Source organism: Megascapheus bottae, chromosome 8, assembly GCF_031878675.1.
Source record: "Megascapheus bottae isolate mThoBot1 chromosome 8, mThoBot2.hap1, whole genome shotgun sequence".
NCBI lineage: Eukaryota > Metazoa > Chordata > Mammalia > Rodentia > Geomyidae > Megascapheus > Megascapheus bottae.
Window position 1 is genome coordinate 11,271,013 of NC_143516.1, and position 20,657 is coordinate 11,291,669.

At 42.8% G+C, this 20,657-nt stretch overlaps 2 protein-coding genes across 4 annotated transcripts in view; one reads left to right on the forward strand and one right to left on the reverse strand.

Moving 5' to 3' along the window:
* Positions 1 to 2,153: 2,153 nt before the first annotated feature.
* Positions 2,154 to 17,522, reverse strand: Ginm1 (glycosylated integral membrane protein 1). Of its 2 annotated transcripts, none has more exons than XM_090337977.1 (10): positions 17,434 to 17,522; positions 17,060 to 17,256; positions 14,919 to 15,199; positions 13,772 to 13,831; positions 13,172 to 13,268; positions 11,849 to 11,991; positions 10,831 to 10,987; positions 9,259 to 9,389; positions 7,202 to 7,365; positions 2,154 to 3,322 (listed from the first exon to the last, which is right to left on the reverse strand). In XM_090337977.1, exons 3-10 carry the CDS (start codon positions 15,033 to 15,035, stop codon positions 3,211 to 3,213), a joined length of 981 nt encoding a protein of 326 aa, XP_090194103.1. In that variant the 5' UTR covers positions 15,036 to 15,199; positions 17,060 to 17,256; positions 17,434 to 17,522; the 3' UTR covers positions 2,154 to 3,210. The 2 variants fall into 2 exon arrangements, with proteins under 2 accessions (XP_090194103.1, XP_090194102.1); XM_090337976.1 differs by having other exon boundaries at positions 9,259 to 9,392.
* Positions 17,523 to 17,639: 117 nt separating this feature from the next.
* Ppil4 (peptidylprolyl isomerase like 4) overlaps positions 17,640 to 20,657 on the forward strand; it is a 31,065-nt gene continuing 28,047 nt past the window's right edge. The window contains exon 1 of one of the 2 annotated variants that reach the window (XM_090337971.1): positions 17,640 to 17,784. In XM_090337971.1, the coding sequence (XP_090194097.1) occupies positions 17,715 to 17,784 (70 nt within the window). In that variant the 5' untranslated portion in view covers positions 17,640 to 17,714. Of the gene's footprint in view, positions 17,785 to 18,171; positions 18,321 to 20,657 lie in introns of those variants that run through there. The other variant, XM_090337972.1, reaches the window with a different exon arrangement.

The window sequence follows — 20,657 nt, forward strand, 5'->3', positions numbered from 1 at the left end:
GCACCACTACCGGCTTTTTCTATGTATGCGGCACTGAGGAATTGAACCCCGGGCCTTCGTGCATGCTAGGCAAGCACTCTACTACTAGGCCACACTCCCCGCTCAAGCTGTCTCATTTTTAATTGAAAATTACTAAATAAAGCACAGATTCCCATCCCTCCTTCCTACATGGTGTCATGGTAGCTTCCCTGTCTTTCTGGTAAAGTAAGAATCTTCACTTCAGTGTGAATTTAAAGAAGGAAAATAGGTCCAGTCTTGTCTGAGTATTCTGCCTATATAAGAGGTTGTGCTGTGCACAAATATGTATTATATCACACTGTAGGCAAACTATCCATTTATAATAGTGGGGATAGCCAAACATACCAACCCGTAGTATAAAAAAATTTTAAAGTAGTTACTAAATGGCCTGGTGTATGGGTTTAAATGAAAGAGAACCTGCTTGGCAAGCATGAAGCTTTCTTTTGGCATACCAAAAGGAAGAAAAGGAAAATTCCTAATGAGAGGTAGTAAATGAAATACAAGTTAATGGTATACATTTTAGGTAAGATTCCCATGTATTCAAGAAAACAACTTCTTGGGCAAGGAGTGTAGCCTAGTGGTAGAGTGTCACCTAGCATGCATAAAACCCTGGGTTTGATTCCTTGGTACCACATACACAGAAAAATTGCAAGGGGTGCTGTGGCACAAGTGGCAGAGTGCTAGCCTTAAGCAAAAAGTGGCTAAGGACAGTGCCCAGGTCCTGAGTTCAAACCCCAGGACTGCCTCCCCCCCCCCCCCCAAAAAAAAAGGAAAACAAGTTCTTGTTTCCTAACCACAGAAAAGAAAACAGACTCAAGGAGACTGGTTCTTTGCTTGCTGTGGTCCAAGTTTTTCTGGAAAGGAAAGAAGATGGGATATAAAATCTGCAGAATGCAGAGCCCATCCTCTCCAACAGATGGTGTGGTCTCAAGTTTTCTTCTGATTTGAATTTGTAAGTTTAGGATTAATGGATGAAATAAGATCATAATCTTAGAACTGTTGCTTTCTAATAATATAGAGAATAAGGAAGGGTATGAAGAAACATTTACTGCTAAAGACTTTATTGTTTTTCTCTTATGCTTTTCTTAGTTTTTAGAGATGTTCTCACTATGTAGTCTAGACTGGACTTAGTTCCCTGAGGGTACCATTCATTAGTTTTTTTTTTGTTTTTTTGGTTTTTTTTGCCAGTCCTGGGCTTGAGCTCAGGGCCTGAGCACTGTCCTTGGACTTTTTCAAGGCTAGAGCTCTACCACTTGAGCCTCAGCACCACTTCCGGCTTTTTTCTATGTATGTGGTACCAAGGAATCGAACCCGGGTCTTCATGCATGCTAGGCAAGCACTTTAACCACTAGGCCAAACTTCCAGCCCTCATTAGTTATTTTGCAGTATGGAGAACAGAACATTTCCATGGCAAGTGCTTGCTACAACCAAAAAGGCAACATGAAATACCCTCTTTCGGTCTCACAATTGATATCCTTCCTCCCCTTGGTTGTATCTATTTTGCTTAAATATAGCTGTTTAAAAAACCAGCAAGGCCCACGCTTCTAGCTATCCCAGTAGCTTAAGATCTAAGAATCATGGTTCAAAGTCAGCCTGAACAGACAAATTTGAGACACTCTTACCTTCAATTAATCGAAAAAAGCCGGAAGTAGAGTTGTGATTCAAGTGGTAGAGTACTAGCCTTGAGCAAAGAAGCCAAGCAGGAACTGAGTTCAAGGCTCAGTACATATACATCAACCAGTACTTTTTTTTTTTTTTTGCCAGTCCTGGGGCTTGAATTCAGGGCCTGGGCACTGTTCCTGAGCTGTGTTTTGTTCAAGGCTAGCACTCTGCCACTTGAGCCACAGCACCATTTCTGGCCCTTTCTGTTTACATGGCAATGAAGAATCAAACCCAGGGCTTCATGCATGCCAGGCAAGCACTCTACCACTAAGCCACATTCTCAGCCCCAGCTACTACTTTTTTTGGATACCAATTATAAAATGATGTAAGATTTTAAATTGTGTTTTCAAATGGACACTTTTACTATGTAGCTGGGGCTAGCCTCTTTTGATCATTCCACCTCAGCTTACTAAATACTGCAATTACAGGATGCATAAAAATTGTCTTAATGAAACAAAATAAGAAGCATTGCATTGAGTAATGGTAAGTTACATATATTCAGGTCAAAAGGAAAACATAGGAACAGACAAAAAAAAGGTAAACACTTATAAACAACATTATATCTAGGACCACAGTTTCAAGAAAGCACATTAATTCCATAATGACAGACTTGCTGATGTTAGCCTTTTGTTGGTGTCAGCTATTGTGAGTGAAACAAATTACATTATCCTATATCTGTATGTCTGTATATTTCTCAACTGGGCAAAATTTTGATGTAATATATTTTGTAATTTATAACTTTTTTTTTTTTTTTACTAGTTCTGGGCTTGAGCTCAGGGCCTGAGCACTGTCCTTAGGTTTTTTCAAGGCTAGAGATCTACCACATAAGGTACTGCACCATTTCTGGCTTTTTTCTATGTATGTGGTACGGAGGAATCGAACCCAGGTCTTCATGCATGCTAGGCAAGCACTCGACCACTGGGCCAAACTCCAGGCCCCTAAAACTTGTTTTCTGTAAACAAAACAAAACAAAACAAAAACAACTTTATTTTATATTGAGAACATATCACTACAACGTTTAAGTCCTGGGGCATTAAAGATAAAGTGATCTTGTACAAGATACAGGCAAATCACAATACCCTCAGTAATTTTATACTGTCACATGCTTAATAGGAAGGCACATGGTACTGAATAAAAAAATAAGTGTTAAGTTCTTGAGCTTTTAAATTAAATTTTCATAAAGTGCTTTTTATAAAATTTTACAGTTAATTAAGTGGACGTAATTTCCTTAGTCAAGGCACCTTGGAAAGTTATTGGCACATGGCACTCTGGCTCACCTTTTAATTCTTTCCAGTGATTTCAGAATCTCCTCATCGATCTTCCACTTAACTTTTCTTTAATATTTCATCGGAACATCAGCCCTCCTACAAAAAGGCCAACTGTAACTTGGCAGTGTGCAGGTCAATTTGCAGGCAGATTTAGGAGTTTGGTAATTTCTTTACGAAAAAACTGACAATGATTTGAAGAAATTTATATTCAAGTGGCAAGTTTGGAGAGAGTAGTTCAGAATCCATGATTTGAGATAGTATTTTAAATACATGTTTTATATTCAAGCTTTTCTGCTTTGTTCTCAGAGACGTCTAAATAGACGTTGATAGCTGTCACTGGTACAACATTCACTTTATCCACTTTAAGAATACCTCTGAAATAGAAGATTATAATTATTAACCAAAATTATATATTTCTTTAATTGCTTGGTATAAAAGATTAGGACTACTTCAAATATTAGTTATATATTGGGTTAGAGTATTTTTTAATTTTCTGTATAATGGGTTACCTTTATATAGGTCAGGTGATAAGTACATTTCTTTCCTTTTGCTTAGTATCATCTGTTCCCTCATTCGATTATTCCCTCCCTCTCATCTCACCCATGAGTTGCATGGTTCACTTTCATCAATGTCCAGTGCAGCTGCTGTAATTTTCACCTGCTTTTCAGTCTCTGTGCTCTCCCCCACCTTCCCTCAAATGTGCACATGCATACACTTGTATATGATGTAAAGACTACGGAGAATAGTACAGTCATCATCAGAAAATGATAAGCCAAGTTAAGAAAAGGTCTTTTGTTATCTTTGGAGTTCCTTTCAGTATGTAAATTATTTTATATACATATGAAGGTTGATGCTTTTCTTCTTTTCTTTTTTCTTTTTTTTTTTTTTTTTTGCCAGTCCTGGGCTTGGGCTCAGGGCTTGAGCACTGTCCTTGGATTTTCTCAAGGCTAGCACTCTACCACTTGAGCCTCAGCACCACTTCCGGCTTTTTGCTATGTATGTGGTACCGAGGAATCGAACCCGGGTCTTCATGCATGCTAGGCAAGCACTTACCACTAGGCCAAACTCCTGGCCCGCTTTTCTTCTTTTTCCTGTGGGCTTGAACTTGGCCTGGGTGCTGTCCCTGAGCTCTTCAGCTCAAGGCTACCACCCTTCCCTTGAGTCAAGCCCCACTTTCCTGTTTTCTAGAGGTAAATTGGAGATAAGAGTCTCAGGTCCTTTTGTGCCCAGGCAGGCTTTGAACCTTGATCCTCAGATCTCAGCCTCCTGAGTAGCTAGGACTACAGGCGTGAGCCACCGTGCCCAGCTAGGTTGGTGCTTTTGTCCTAAGACTGCTCTCTTTTGGTCTCACTGTGTATGGACATTTAGAATCCTGTATACTTTGTTATATCTCCTTGCATTTTAAATCTAATATCTGCATATCAGGAAGAACAGGGGACTGTTTGTCTCTCTGTCTTACCTTGCTCAACGTGATTTGTTCTAGTTCCACCCATTTCCCTGAGAATACCACTATTTTATCCTTTCTAATGGCTGTGTAAAATTCCATTGTATATAGATGACACCATTTTTGGATCCATTCATCTATTATAGGGCTTCTGGGTTGTTTTCATTCAATAGATGCTTTTGCTTCACTGTTTTTAATGGTTGTGCCAATGGAGCCCAAAGTTACTTATTTATTTGTTGTGATAGTAAAAAAAAATATTTTAAGTAGTTGTACAAAGGGATTTTCACTTTACATGTTAAGCCCCCCCATTTTTTTCTTTTTCTTTCTTTTTTTTTTTTTCTGGTTGGTCATGGGACTTGCACTTGGCCTGAGCACTGTCCCTGAGTTCTTTTTGCTCATGGCTAGTGCTCTACCACCTTAAGCCACTGCACCACTTCTGGTTTTTGAGGGGTTAATTGGAGATAAGAGTCTCATGGAGACTTTTATGTCTGGGCTGGCTTCAAATCATGATCCTTAGATCCCAGCCTTCTGAGTAGCTAAGATTATAGGCATGAGCCACTGGCGCCTGGCAAGCCCCAAATTCTTTAACCACAGGTACTTTATTGCCTTGATAGTATGGGAAATGAAAGCACAGGTTAAGCCTAGATCTTCAGTACATTTTTGGTCCTTGATTTCATAGGTTTGGCAAAAAGACATCTCAAGCAACTTTCTAGTATTCTCCATCCACCAAAACATAATCTTAGATCCTTAGACTCCATTCCTTTTTTCATTTTCCCATTAAAATATCTGGCCAGAGAACAGGTATTTCTATTAAATTCATTATTTATTTATTTAGGCAGTCTTGGGGCTTGAACTTGGCCTGGAAACTGTCTCTGAGCCTCTTTGTGCTCAAGGCTAGTTAGTGCTCTACCACTTGAGCTACAGTGCTACTCTCAGCTTTTTCTCCATAGTTTTTCCTGCTTGGGCTGGCTTTGAATGGTGATCCTCAGATCTCAGTCTCCTTAGTAGAAGACTTAGTAGGATCATAGGCATGAGCCACTGGCACCTGGCTTGAATTCAATCAAGATGGTGTATTTTAAACTCGATGTGACTCTTAAGACATCAACAGAGGTCAGTTGTTCTAGAACAAAACAAGGTGAGTATAGCCTGTGTTCAAACCGTTCTAGGACTGTTTGTTATGTAAATGTCTAATAGCAGGCATTGACTCTACAGCTGAGTCAGCTTTCTGTCCTTGTCTTTAGTGAGATGCCTATGAACCCTGTGGCTCTTCAACCTTGTTAAAAACAAAACAAAACAAAAATCCTAGGGATACACATTAGTGATAGAGTACTTGCCTAGTGTGGAACAGGCCCCATGTTTAACAGCAGCACCACTAAGTGATAGATAAGATCAATAATAGTATTAATATTGTTGCTGGAATTAGATTAGACAAGTAGAACAGAGTCTAAGGATAAATTAATATATAAAGAAATTAACTATATTAAGAAGTCAAACTAGAAATCTCTCTGAAAACATGCTGTAATCTTCTTAGCTACTCGGGAAGTTGAGATCTGATAGTCATGGTTTGAAGCCAGCTAGGGCAAGAAAGTCCCTGAGACTTGTTTTCATCTGTCACAGTGAATTCAGGGCCTATGTGCTGTTCCTGAGCTTTTTCGTCAAGGCTAGTACTCTACTTCCAGTTTTCTGGTGTTAAATTGGAGATAAAAAGGTACACAGCCTCTTAGGAGTATGAGTCACTAATGCCCCACTTCCTGAGACTGTCTCCAACTGACCATCAAAAAGCTGGAAGTGGCCGGGAGTTTGGCCTAGTGGTAGAGTGCTTGCCTAGCATGCACAAAGATATGGGTTCGATTCCTCAGTACCACATACTTAGAAAAAGCCAGAAGTGGTGCTGAGGCTCAAGTGGTAGAGTTCTAGCCTTGAGAAAAATCCAAGGACAGTGCTCAGACCCTGAGCTTAAGCCCAGGACTGGCAAAAAAAAAAAAAAGCTAGAAGTGGAGTTGTGGCTCAATTGTAGAGTGCTAACCTTTAGGAAAAAAAAAAATATATCTCAGGGCTCAGGCCCTGAATTCAAGCTCCAGGACCAGCACAAAACAAAACAAAAATACAAAAATGCCTCTGGAAAACAAAACCAGAGTTCTAATGTACATTCTGAAGTGATAGTAAAATAATAAAAGTTTAAGAAAACAGAATTTCAGCCAGGTATCACATCTCTAATCCTAGCGTCTCAGGAAGCTGGGTTCTGAGGACTATGGTTTGAAGCCAGTCAGGAAAAGAAAGTCTTTGATTCATATCTCCAATTAAACACCAAAAAGCCAAAAACAGCAATGGCTCAAATGGCAGAGTGCCAGCCTTCAGTGCAAAAGCTAAAGGATGATATGCAGGTCTGAGCTCAAGCCCCCAGTACACACACACACACTAAGTTGTATACGGTTTTGAATTGATTCAAAATACTAACAAAACAAGTTTGGTGGAAAATGATTTGTGTACTGCTGGAAAAGATTTCAAGTCCATGGTTTCCAAACAGTACAAAGATCCTTGGGCTTACATAGAGCCAGCACAGATTTAAAATTTTAAGAGATTTTACAAGTAATACCAGTTCCAACATTAGGTATAGTACCCTATAAGAATATAATCCTAGCTACTCAGGAGGCTTTTCTTAAAGTTGATCTATGTACTAGAAAAAATAGGTGTTATTTTATTTCTCCCTTTTTTCTTACCTTCCCAACAACTGTACATTCTACTGCAAAACATAGTAAATATAACTCACATTTTAATAGTTAAAATACCAAAAACAAGAAACACTTACTTGTAGTCAGAAACTGGGAAAAGCACCTTTAACATGGTTATGATCCCAGCTGCTCCGAGAACTCCAACCACCATAACATTGAGAAGCATGAAGATCACTGGGAAAATCTTGCCCCAGAACAAGCACAGGTCTTTTCTGAACTTTTCCATCCACAGACACATTGCCTGAAACAGGGGTTGTGACGAAGTTATGCAACTCTCATACACTTGAAATCATGACATTTCTTCATGTTTTAGCTTTGGGGGGATGAAAATATTCTGAATCATGAATATGATGGTAGTTACATGTGTCTTAAAACAAAGTATGCTTTCAGGACTGGGGATGGGAGAAGAAATCATAATTCAGTGGTAGAGTATCTTGCATTCCTGAGGTCCAGTTCCTGAGGGGGATGTGGAGAATCCTAAAAGCCCATCCTATAACTTGTGTATTTTAAAGAGGTGCATTTTAATTTGAAATGTACCTTCATGAGAGTTAAGGAGACTAAAGCAGGAAGGGTGAAAATATCTCTTAATGAGGCCCATTACCATCTTAAATATTATAAAAGCAGAGGCATAGAAATAACTTACACTTGTCAAATTACACATTAAGTTAAAAATAAATGCTAACTGATGCGAGATTAGTTAGGCTTGCCCATTAAAAATAAAATGGACCAGAGTCAACTGTCACATAGTGGGAGGATGAGAAGGAAGGGAAAGACAAACTTAGTAGAAGCTTTGAGGGGCAGGGAGGTTCATTGTATACAAAATGTTTCCATAGTTTAAGAGTGAGGCTGAGGGCCCCAGAGAGTGTGGACTAGTAGTAGAATGCTCCCCTAGCATGCAGGAAGCCCTGAGTTCCATTCCTCTGTACAACATAATATAGAAAAAGCCAGAAGTAGCACTGTGGCTCAAGTGGAAGAGTGCTAGCCTTGAGCCAAAAGTGTCCACGGACAGTGCCCAGGCCCTGAGTTCAAGCCCCAGGACTGGCAAAAAAAAAAAAAAAAAGGCAGTGAGGCACTGATGGCATGAGGTAGACAGGCAAACTCGGCAGTGTTCCGGGAGGTTAGGGTGGGGCTAGATAGGTTACTGCAACCCTAAATAATGTGGATGTTAGAACTTCTTCCTGTTGATGAATCACAGAGCTTACTCACTTCAATAAGGTAAGGGACATAGCTAGGATGGAACCATATTCAATACTCTCTGAAGTGTGATTATCTTTCTAGTCATTCGTAGAACTATCATGCCTATTCTGTGAGTATATAGTAGTTATCATTGCATGTTTATCTGTAATATACATCTTATTGAAGCCTTACATCACCTTAATTGAATACTTTACAGATTGAGCACAAAGCACAGATAAACAGCTTAAAGTAATTAGTCAAAAATCATACAACTAGTAAATGGCAGACCCTATTTCAAACCTAGACAGTAAGGAGTCTAAAATGTCTTATTTTAATCACTGTGCCTAAAGTAGCATATGAGATCCTGAGGTAGGAAGACTGAGGTAGGAATAGCAAAGGAAAGAGAAATGTAGGTAGAGGAAAAAATTCTGGGACTGAAGATTCCCAACCAAATCAAATTGTGAATATACGGATATATATGGGAATATATATGTGTGTGTGTGTGTGTGTGTGTGTGTGTATATATATATATGGGAATGTATAGGAGAAAATAGGAATAGCTGCATATATTAAACTAAAACCATGGGAGGTGAGGTGTGAGTCCAGTGGTAGAGTACCAGTCTTGAGTAAAATCACTGAAGCTAGAAGTGAAGCCCTGAGTTCAAGCCCCAGTACCACCATACATGTGGACACACACACACACACTATACTTCTTACCTGACTTATGTAATTGTTATGCCACTGTACACTGCCTTTATAATAACATTAAAAAAAAAACAAAACCAAAACATACACACACACATACACACACTATCACAATGAGCTCATTCTTAATGCTCCACAATTCTAATCTAATCTTCATGCACTGCACCTGTTTTAAGTGTTAATATCTTTGTCTCCATAACCAGAAATGCTTACAATAACACCAGATAAAGATAGCACTGGATACCTAATTTACCTTGTATGAGGAAGGAGGATCTGCTCTGAGAGGAGTCTCGGGTAATTTGCCAGGTAAAGCATCTTCATCCACAGTGGTTTCCATGTTCCTGGTAAGATACTGGCTGGTGGTCTGCAGCAAACTAACACTGTCTACTGAGGAGGAAAAACATGGTTACCAATATGCTCCCAGCATGTCTCAGGCTCTCTACTTTTTTTTTTTTTCTGTCAGTCGTGGGGCTTGAACTCTGGGCCTAGGCATTGTACCTGAGCTCTTCAGCTCAAGGCTACTGCCCTACCCCTTGAGCCACAGCTCCACTTCTGGTTTTCTAGTGGTAAATTGGACATAAGAGTTTCATGGACTTTTGTATCTGGACTGGCTTTGAACGACAATCCTCAGATCTCAGCCTGCTAAGTAACTAGAGTTATAGGTGTGAGCCACCACCCCCAGCTTCTCTACTGGTTCTAAGGTGATTACAGCAATTACATTTAGGGTAGGATATATTGCCATGGGAGAATAAAATTTTAAAAAGATCCTATTGTTTAACTTATCCATCAAAAGGGAGACATACACTAAGTCCTCTTAAGGAGCTACAGAAGTCCTTTTTTGTTTCCTAAATACAGAATGATCAGAAATTGGCATGACATTCTCATGCAGAAGTCATGCTAATCTGTGTATGGCTCCCAATTTTAGTATGTGTGCTGAAGAAGCGAGCACTATAGTATCATTATTATATATTTTGTGAAGTGTTTCAGAAAATAGACTGCGTAAATACTTGCACATGTCACTGCACAATCAGTGCTGATCACACACTGATTGGGGCCCACACATGCTAGGCCAGTGCTCTACCATAAGCCACACCCCTTCTCATATGTCTAATGTAAATATATTTACACACAAAACAACTGTAATTTAGACAGAGAGCACATTTAATAAACAATGTAAAACTTATAAAGCTTAAGAGTTATGGGCCGGGAGTTTGGCCTAGTGGTAGAGTGCTTGCCTAGCATGCACAAAGACCCGGGTTCAATTCCTAGGTACCACATATATAGAAAAAAAGCCAGAAGTGGTACTGAGGCTCAAGTGGTAGAGCTCTAGTTTTGAGAAAGTCCAAGGACAGTGCTCAGACCCTGAGCTCAAACCCAGGACTGGCAAAAAAAAAAAAAAAAAAGTTATATAAGGGAGCTGGGCTCTGAAATAGCTTTGCATGGATGACTCACACCTGTAATCCTAGCTACTCAGGAGACTGAGATCTGAGGATCAAGATTCAAAGCCAGCCTGGGCACAAAAGGACCTGAGACCCTTATCTCCAATTAATCTCTAGAAAGGAGAAGTGGGGCTTGCCTCACAAGGTGGTAGCCTTGACCTGAAAAGCTCAGGGACAGCACTCAGGCCAAGTTGAAGCCCCACAACCCACAAAACAAAAAATGAATATATAAGGGCTGGGGGGGTGACACTCAAGTAGAAGAGTGCCTGCTAAAAGTAAGTAGGAAGCCTGAGTTTGAATTCCAGCATCGTAAAAAGGAGAAAAGCATATAAAATTACTAAAGATACACTGCTCTCTGTATCTGAAATAACAGTCTTTCAATTTACCTTTTTTGGAGAGGTTGGGAAGGGTAATTAAGATGTCACTGTCTCGGGACATAGAGTACAGCATGCTTTCTTCCAAAGGCAGGGTATAGTTTGAATGTCTGAGTATTCCTTGGTTTTTCACTAAAATATCAATTTCAGTAACATCCTTTTGTTGAGCCTGTGAAGGCAAAATAGTATGTCTTAAGTTTTCTTCCCAGACTTCTATAATTAAAACCCTTGTTCTGTCCTGTGCTGACAATAATTCATCTTCACTTCCCCAGGGCATTTAATTCGCAACCTTAATCATATTCCTTTTTTTTTTTTGCCAGTCGTGGGGCTTGAACTCAGGGCATGGGCACTTTCCCGGAGCTTGTTGCTCAAGGCTAGAACTCTTCTGGAAACCACAACTACACTTGATATCAGTTCCATTACATTTATATAGAGAGACTAAGAGGAAATGTTAGCTGAAGTACTAGCAAAATTTAATGTTTTCTTACTTTCTCTGTTCAATGATGCTCATGGTTTTTTTGTTGTTGTTGTTTTGGTTTTGTTTTTTGGTTTGATTGTGGGGCTTGAATTCTAGGCTTGGGCACTGTCCCTGAGCTCTTCAGCTCAAGGCTAGTGCTTTACCACTTGAGCCACAGCACCACTTCCAGTTTTCTGGTGGTTAATTAGAGATAAGAGTCTTATGAACTTTCAAGCCCAAGCTGGCTTTGGGCTGGCTTTGAACTGTGATCCTCAGATCTCAGCCTCCTGAAGTAGCTAGGATTACAGGCGTGATTCACCAGCTCCTGGCTTGTTAATGACATTTTAAAGTGATATAAATATGGGAAATTTATAACAAATTAATTTTTAAAATTAATAAATTTCTAAATGCTAAAGTAAGTAAAGAGAATTCTAAATGTACAGACAATACTGGATATAGACAATATTGTGTTATCTTCTTTAAGTCAGAACAAATAAAATAAGATGTATATGTATACCCAGCACAAACTCAACTGTATCATATAATACTCAGTGAACAAGTAGAGTATCTTACCTGCCATCCATCAACCTCTACTACCTCTTCTTGAATGACAATTAGCTGCATATTGGAACTGGATGTCATAGGCCACTGGTGAACTAAAATCCTGACACTGACAACTCCAAAATAGACTTTTTCCTCCAAATTTTCGTTCTTCACTATAAAAAAAATAGCAGTGACAACTTTAACAAAAAGTGCTACCAAATCTGTTACTGAATGATTATTTTCATGACATTTATGTGGAAAAAGATAGTAGAGAAGTTGTTTTGTTGGCTTTCTTTATCCTTGACCTTAATAACTTTCAGATTTATAAAAACAAAGACTAAGCTGGACAAGGTGGCTCCCGACTATAATTCTAGCTACTCAGAAAGCTAAGATCGGAGGATCGAGGTTCAAAGTCAGCCAGGGTCGTAAAGTCTGTGAGACTCTTATCTCCAATTAATGACCAGAAGTGGTGCTGTGGCTCAAGGGGTAGGGCAGTAGTCTTGAGCTGAAGAGCTCAAGGACAATGCCCAGGATCAGAGTCAAGTCTCACACCACCAACAACAACAAAAATGACATGTCCTTACAATGGATTACAGTCATTTAAAAAAGGAACTATTTGATGGTTTTTAGATTTCCTCTGAAGCAATACACTAGCAACATCTTCTCTACCCTTTTCCTCAGGTTGATAATAAGGAGCCAACACAAACTAGGTACAAAGCAGGCCATAAAACCACCATGTTCTATACCATGTTCTATAATAATAAGCACATTCCTCCATCCATTGAAAAATCCTAACAGAAGGGAAACAATACTCATTTCTGGGCTGTTTTGTCTGTATGTGTGTGGGCTTGAACTCAGAGCCTTGCACTATTCCTTTTCTTTCTCCCTCAAGGCTTATGCTGTACTATAGGAGCCACACACTCAATTCTGGCTTTTTGCTGGTTAAATGGAAGTTAGAGTCTTGGATTTGTCTGCTGAGGCTGGCTTCAAACCATGATCCTAAGATCTCAGCCTTTTCAGGTGTGAGCCACCAGTGCTTGGCCACTTCACTTTCTATTTTCTACATTTGTCTAAGATTTTGGCTCTTTCTATCCATCTATGCAGAATCTTCAGTGACACCAACTATCAGAATGTCTATCATTCCATCCATGCCAGTCCCATAAAAAAACGTATTTTGCCACTAACCAATGTAATGTAAAATGCACAAATATCATATTCCATAGAAATGATACATATTATTTAAGATGGAACTATATAACATCCAATACTAACTTAGTATTTAGAAGAAAATGGAAAAAGTTTGAAAATTTTGACTTGGGTATTACTTACCTATCAATGTTTGGTATTACTTACCTATCAATGTTTGACAGTTTACTCGGCTTACACCACTATTTACAGGTACATCATTTACATATACCTCTCCACTCTCATAGGTTATGTTCAGAACAACCTAAAATAAAGCAGCACATATATTAATTCCAATGGTTCGTAAATGATGACACAGTTCTCATGTCAATATATATTATCTTACTAAGCCAGAGCTGTAGGTGCCGTGGTGAGGATGTTTGTCCTCCAAGAAGTTCAGTCCTGGAAGCCTGATCCTCAGTGTGGAGGTCCTAAGGTGTTCCAACTGAGCCTTTAGGATGCGGGCCTAGTGACTGGGAACATGCCCTCAAAGGAACTCAGGGACCCAGTCCCTCTCTGGATTCCTATTTGGCAAGATAATCTGTTCTTACAGGTTAATCTGTTCTTACTCTCCTGCCATTGCAATGCCACCTTCCAGGAAGTTAATGCTAGCAACTTGCCATTGAACCTCCTCAATGAACTGAAAGCTAAATAGAAGCCTGCTTTCTGTCATTTTGTTATAGTAACAAAAAGTGGACTAAGAGAATAACTAAAGCAAATTGCATACCATTTGGCTAAATGTAAAAACATAATCAAGAGGAGACAAACCTGTTCTTTCAATACCACTCCATCACCTTTCAGGATAGTTACATTAATTCTTACACCATCCTGAAAAATAGATACATAAATTGAACAAGTATGCATATCACACACTGACAATAACTCAAATAAGTTTGTTTTATAATACAATTTTTATTGAGTAAAAAAAAGGTTACACCTAGGTCAAGGCCCTGAGTTCTACCCCCAGTACTGACATAAAAATAAATTTGAGGAGCTGGGAGTTTGGCCTAGTGGTAGAGCGCTTGCCTAGCATGCACGAAGACCGGGGTTCAATTCCTTGGTACGACATACATAGAAAAAAAAAGCCAGAAATGGTGCTGAGGCTCAAGTAGTAGAGCTCTAGCCTTGAGAAAGTCCAAGGACAGTGCTCAGGCCCTGAGCTCAAGCCCAGGACTGGAGAAAAAAAAAAAGAAAAAAAATTTCAAACTCTTCCCTATCATATCACAGAAGAAAGGTTAGTGCTATCATAAAAGAGCAGCCTTCAGTTGTGATGCAATTCATACTTCACTTAGCTACAGTGCCACCTTGGTGGGATTGTGGAAACCACACTTTGGACTCCGCCCCTAGAGGGGCCAAACGGAGTTCCAAGGCTATGGGCTGCCATCCCCTCCTTCTACACCCGAGGACCAAGTGGAGACTGTCCTGAACTGCAGCCTCTGCTGCACTGCAAGGCGCCCTGCTTCCTCCACGCTCCTCCCCCCCCCCCCCCGCCCCAGGCCAGCTCTGACAGCCTGGAAAAGCATTCTCCAGTTGGGCAACTTCCACATTACCCGGCACACAAACATTTCTGGGCCCCAAGTGTCAGGCTGTAGCCGAGGAAGGCGCCATTACAAAAGCCCGGGCTCACTGGCGATCGCGTAGTTTTTGACATTCAACCCCAAGCAGAACGAGCAACAGTTTGGACCCCACTAAGACCGCCTCAAGTTTCATGGCCCATGGGCCACTCGTCGAGGGGTCCGGTCTGTCCTCCTCGGTTACCTTCCCGCCTCTCCCTCCCACGCCGCCCCATTCCCGTTCCCTCCCGGGGGGCCAGTACCCCGAGACCTCCGTGGCGGCTGCACGAGGGAGGCGGTGTCCTGCGGACCACCAGGCCCCCAGAGGGGCGGCATCGCCCCCCCCCGCCCGCCGCCTCTACCTGCAGAGCTTCGGATGAAGGCGGCGAAGGAGTTCCGGTTGTCAGCCACCCGACGGCCGGCAGCGCCAGGAACAGCAGGCGCAGGAGGGCCAGCACGTTCTGCGAAGCCCGGTCCATCTTCCACACCAGGGCTGTGAGCCTGGGGAGGAAAGGGCGGAGCCGGCCCGAGGGCAGGGGCGGGGCGGACCGCCAGGGGCGTGGCCACAGGAAGGGCGTGGCCACAGGAAGGGCCCGGACACTCCCAGAGGCTTCGCAGGCGTAGTTGCTTGCGCACGCACCACCTGCAGAAAGGGGGCGGAGTCAAGGTTGGGGGTGGTTCGGGGCGGCGTTTACACCACCCCAAGCCCTGGAGAGGAAGTCCCAGCGCAGCCAGGATCCCCCCCCCCCCCAAAGGCCGCTGGCCTCGGTCCTTCTACAAAATGGAAATCAGAGGTAATACTTCGGAACACGCCTTCGTTAGAAATAAAACATTTGACATTTAATGGGAAATCTTTACTTTTCCTTGCAAAATAATGCGGCACCATTGTGACACTTGCATATATACCCTGAGTGTGTTTTGCTCATTATTAATTCCCCCATTACACTCTCGTCTTCCCCAAAAGACCCACTTTCATTTTTTTCCCTCTGGAGTCCACAAGGGGAAAAAAAAAGAAACCCAAAACAAAACTTTATTATCGTTTGAGTCTGGGTTACTTTGCTTAACATCTCCAGAATTTTTTTTAGTTTCCATGCCTGTCTGCTCATAGAAATGACTAGAACGACTTAAAAAACTATGGAGAGGCCAGGAGTTTGGCCTACTGGTAGAATGCTTGCCTAGCATGCACGAAGACTAGGGTTCGATTCCTCCATACCACATATATGGAAAAAGCTGGAAGTGGTGCTGTGGATCAGAGGGTAGAGCTCAAGCCTTGAGAAAGCCCAAGGACAGTGCTCAGGCCCTGAGTTCAAGCCCCAGACCTGGAAAAAAAGAAAACCACAAAACAAAAACTACAGAGGTCTCCCTGGGAACCCAAGTTTGTAATTTAATATTGTCTGGGTTGCAAATGAGACCCCCATAGTTTCAAAATTCCTGGTTGCCCCGCCTTTGTAATTCATTGTATTGTCAAACTAGGGGACCAGCCACGCCTTTATGTGTCAGTTGGTCAGCCAACCACGGTGCTGCCTGAAGACCTCGCCCTCCAACACAAGCTAATCCCTCAGGTCCTAGGAGCCTTTCTAGGAAATACCTTAGTCTGAAATGAAAATGAAGTTATAGAGACATCTTCCACCTTTCAACTTATTTCGACTTCTATGGAACTGGCTGAGCAGAGGGTATCAAAAAATTGGGGGCAGGGGCCGGGAGTTTGGCCTAGTGGTTAAAGTGCTTGCCTAGCATGCATGAAGACCCAGGTTCGATTCCTCGGTACCACATACACAGAAAAAAAGCCAGAAGTGGTGCTAGGCCCAAGTGGTAGAGCTCTAGCCTTGAGAAAGTCCAAGGACAGTGCTCAGGCCCTGAGCTCAAGCCTAGGACTGGCAAAAAAAAAAAAAAAATAGGGGGCATTTTCTATTAACAGGACTTCATACTGATTTCATACCTTTTCAGACAATAACTACTATATTCTTTTTTGGCTCTGCTGGGGTTTGAATTCATGGCTTCATGCTTGCTGGGCTTGCTTGGCTGGGGCGCTATTACTTGAGCCAAACCACCAGACTGTCTTTTTGCTGGGTTATTTTGGAGATGGAGTCTTGAGGATTTTTCTGCATTGGACGGTTTCAAACCACGACAGTTTGGATCTCAGTCTGTATAGCTAGGATTTACAGGTATGAGATATAAGCACCTAATTCATAGTCTATCTTTGATATACAACTTTTGACATTAAAAAAAATTACAAGACAGATGCTGGTGGCTTGAACCTATAATCCAAGCTACTTAGGAGGCTGAGATATTAATGATGGTAGGTTGGAGCCAGCCCTAAAAGAAAACTGATACGTTTTATTTAAGCAGCAGAAAGCTAGACCTGAAGGTGTCGCTCAAGTGGTAGAGTGCTACAATTTCCCTTTAAAATCCCTTTTCCTTTATCATCCTTCCCATGCCTGCTTTTTCCCCTCACTAGTGTATAGTAAAAGGTTTAGCCAAGAAATTCACTTGCTCAACTAACTTCTTGCGTATTCTATATCATTTCTTCCAAGTCATTAAGGAAGCCGGAACCACTTCTGGATTCTATTTCCATTTGCCTTTTCACTTTGTTTTAGTCTTCTGGAATCTAGGCCTGGCATGCTGGCTCTTCTAGTCCCAGCCACTCAGAAGGTGGAGATCAGAAGAATCATGGTTCCAGAAAAAAGCAGGAGAGCGTACCTAGAAAAATAACAAAAAAACAAAACAAAGTCAACCCACCCCGGCAGGTGCTCAAGGGCCCACGGCCCTGAGTTCAAACTCCACCCCCTCTGAAGTGAATGTCCAAAAACAAGACACATATGGCTCCGTAGAGCCTAACTTAGTAGTCTATGTTGTGCAGGATTGCAAAGTACAAACACAAGAAAAGGTAGCAGGGGAAGGTGAAGTCTGTTTCCAGCAGAATCCCATCCGTCCTCCTCATTTCAAACGTACGCGCCCAGGCAGCAGCCGCCGGAAGTTAGGGGGCGGTACTAACCAGGCCAGCGGGGAGAGTTTCCGGAAGAGCGCGCGGAGGGCGCCGGACATGACGCCAACGTGCGTCGCCTGGAGGCTGACGTCAGGCGTGAGCGACGAGGCGTCGTGCCTGTCACCCGCTCCTCCCCGGCGGGCTGTGGAGGAGCTGTGGAGGAGCCGGCGCCATGGCGGTTCTGTTGGAGACCACTCTGGGCGACGTGGTCATCGACTTGTACACGGAGGAGCGGCCGCGCGGTGAGGCCCTCTCCCCGCCCTTCCCTGCGCCGCTCCGGGTGGCCCTTGGCTCCAGGTTCTGGTGCCCGCCACGGGCTGTTCCATGATCGGACTGTGGTTCCGGAAAGTTTTGTGAGCACTCCTCACTCGAGTCCGAACGTTCGTTGCCTTTAGGGGTGTGTGTGTGGGGGGGCGGGTGGCTGTGTATCGAGTGCTGTGATCGCTGTGGCTTTCCCGTGCTTCCTTCACTCGAGCCGGGAGCGGGGAAGCTGGGAGGGTGATGTACGTGGCGCCTCGTCCCGCCTGGGTGGAGGAAGGAAGCAGGCGGACGCCGCTTGGGGCAGAGCCTGCGGGTCCCGGGCCGAGCCCTCCTCGTAAGGGTCTCCTGTTCGGATCGTAGCGAGAGCCTGTCTTTACTGCGCGTGGTGCGAGAGGAGCGGAGCAGGTTGCTGTGGAAACAGACGGGCGTCATTATTTCCTAGTGAGGGTGGGGAGAAGCCCGGCCAGGAAAGACGGAACCTATGGAACTCGCTCTTTCACCGATGAGTTGAATTAAGGTTGTGTTGTTGTTGTTTTGTTTTTTAGGGGGCCGCTTGGGTTTTTCTCGAAATGGAAAGTAGTTTTGGTCATGGTTGGCAGGAGTGGGTGTAGGGTGGAACGGTGGGGTTTGAGCCCAGTCAGATACCGTGAGGCCTCGTGTGCTCTGTGAGCCATCCGTCCTTGAAGGCTTTAAAAAAGTGGGATTGAAGCTTGACATAATGGGGGACAACAGTAGGCAGCTCGCCTCTCTCTCTCTCTCTCTCTCTCTCTCTCTCTCTCTCTCTCTCTCTCTCTCTCTCTCTCTCTCTCTCTCCCTCCCTCCCTCCCTCCCTCCCTCCCTCCCTCTCTCCCCCTCTCCCCCTCTCCCCCTCTCCCCCTCTCCCCCTCTCCCCCTCTCCCCCTCTCCCCCTCTCCCCCTCTCCCCCTCTCCCCCCTCTCCCCCTCTCTCTCTCTCTCTCTCTCTCTCTCTCTCTCTCTCTCTCTCTCTCTCTCTCTCTCTCTCTCTCTCCTCTCTCTCCTCTCTCTCCTCTCTCTCCTCTCTCTCCTCTCTCTCCTCTCTCCTCTCTCTCTCCTCTCTCTCTCTCACACATCAGGTGAGAGAGTCATGGATATACCTGTTTCCAGCTTCATTTATTCATTTAGAAGTTGTCAACACTTTTCCAATCTTGTTTTATTTTTTGTTGTTGTTTTGGTTCATTTGTGGGGTTTTCTTTTTCATTTTAATACCCCCACCTGCACTAAATTTATTTAATCTAAAATTACTTCAGGCCAGGGGCCAGTGGCTCATGTCTGAAATCCTAACATCTCCAGACAGTGAGATCGGAGCCTCCCAAGTTCCAAGCCCGCCAAGCTCTGTGAGGTTGTGTTTCTAAAATAATCTCGAGAAACCAGTTTGGTGGTGTGGCTCAGGTGGTAAGATGCCAGCTCAATGAACAACCAAACTGAACCAGAATTAGAGGCTCTGAGTTTAAACCCTGGTTGGGGGGGGGGGTGCGGATTAGTTCAGTGTATACCTCAAATTTACACAAAACCACAAATCATTATTGCACGTTAATAATTCTTTAGTATCATGTACACATTCCTGTTATGTCATAAGTATTTTTAAATGTGGTAATATAAATTAGAATCAAGCACCTGGCCAGGTTTTTGGTTTTGTTTTTGTAGTTTCTTCTGTTTTCATTCTTTCTTGATTTTGAATGATTTAGTCTCGGGGCCTTATATTTTCTTGGATGTGATGTCAGGGCCTCATTACTTGTTAGGTTGGCCCCTTTCCACTGCTGGCCACACCTCTAGCCCTGTAGTCTTACTAGTATATTTAGGATAAAATCTTACTACCTGAGCATGTGCCTGGACTGCAATCTACCTATTTAGTCTACCTGTAGTTGCTGGGATGACAGGCACTTGCTTCTGTGCCTAGTTTCCCTTCACGGGATGGAGTCCCACTGGCTTTCCTGCAGGCCTGGAGCCTTGAGTCTCCCAGTCTCAGCTTCCCTCATAGTGTGGAATGACATTTGTGTACCAGTACGCCCAGCTGTGGGTCTCCTAAGTAGGTAGAACTACAGGCATGAGCTACTGGTGACTGGCCTTTTTTTTTTCCACCCATATTTTTATACATATTCATGGTATGCCATGTGATGCTGGCTGTGATACAGTCTAGCTTTTTTAATGTTTACCGTAAGCCTCCATGAATTTCCTAAGCTAGAAACAATCTCTCATTTGAATGCTCTGATATATATTTCTTTTAATTAAATGAATCAATCAATAAATGATTCTTATCCAAAATGTTAATACCCTGCATTGTTAGGTCAGATGTCCAAAAAATTCCAAGGAAAAATATGTTTAAAACCCCACAAGCTGGGGGCCAGGAGTTTGGCTTAGTGGTAGAGTGCTTGCCCAGCATGCATGAAGACTCAGGTTTGATTCTTCGGCACCACATACATAGATTAAAGCTCGAAATGGTACTGTGGCTCAAGTGGTAGAGCACTAGTCTTGAGAAAACCCAAGGAGAGTGCTCAGGCCCTTAGTTCAAGCCCCAGGACTGGCCAAAAAAAAAAAAAAAAAAAAAACCAAAAGACTCACAAGCTGGGCCAGGAGTCTGTCTTAGTGGTAGAGTGCTTGCCTAGAATGCTTGAAGACCTGGGTTCAATTCCTACATACACAGAAAAAAAGATGAAAGTGGTGCTGTGGCTCAAGTGGTAGAGCTTGAGAAAGTGCAAGGACAGTGCTTGGGCCCTCAGTTCAAGCCCCAGGACTACTGGGAAAAAAAAAAAACTGGACATGAGTACCCCATGCCTGAAATTCTAGCTACTCAGGAGGCTAAGATCTTAGGATCTTGGTTTGAAGCTTTCCTGGGC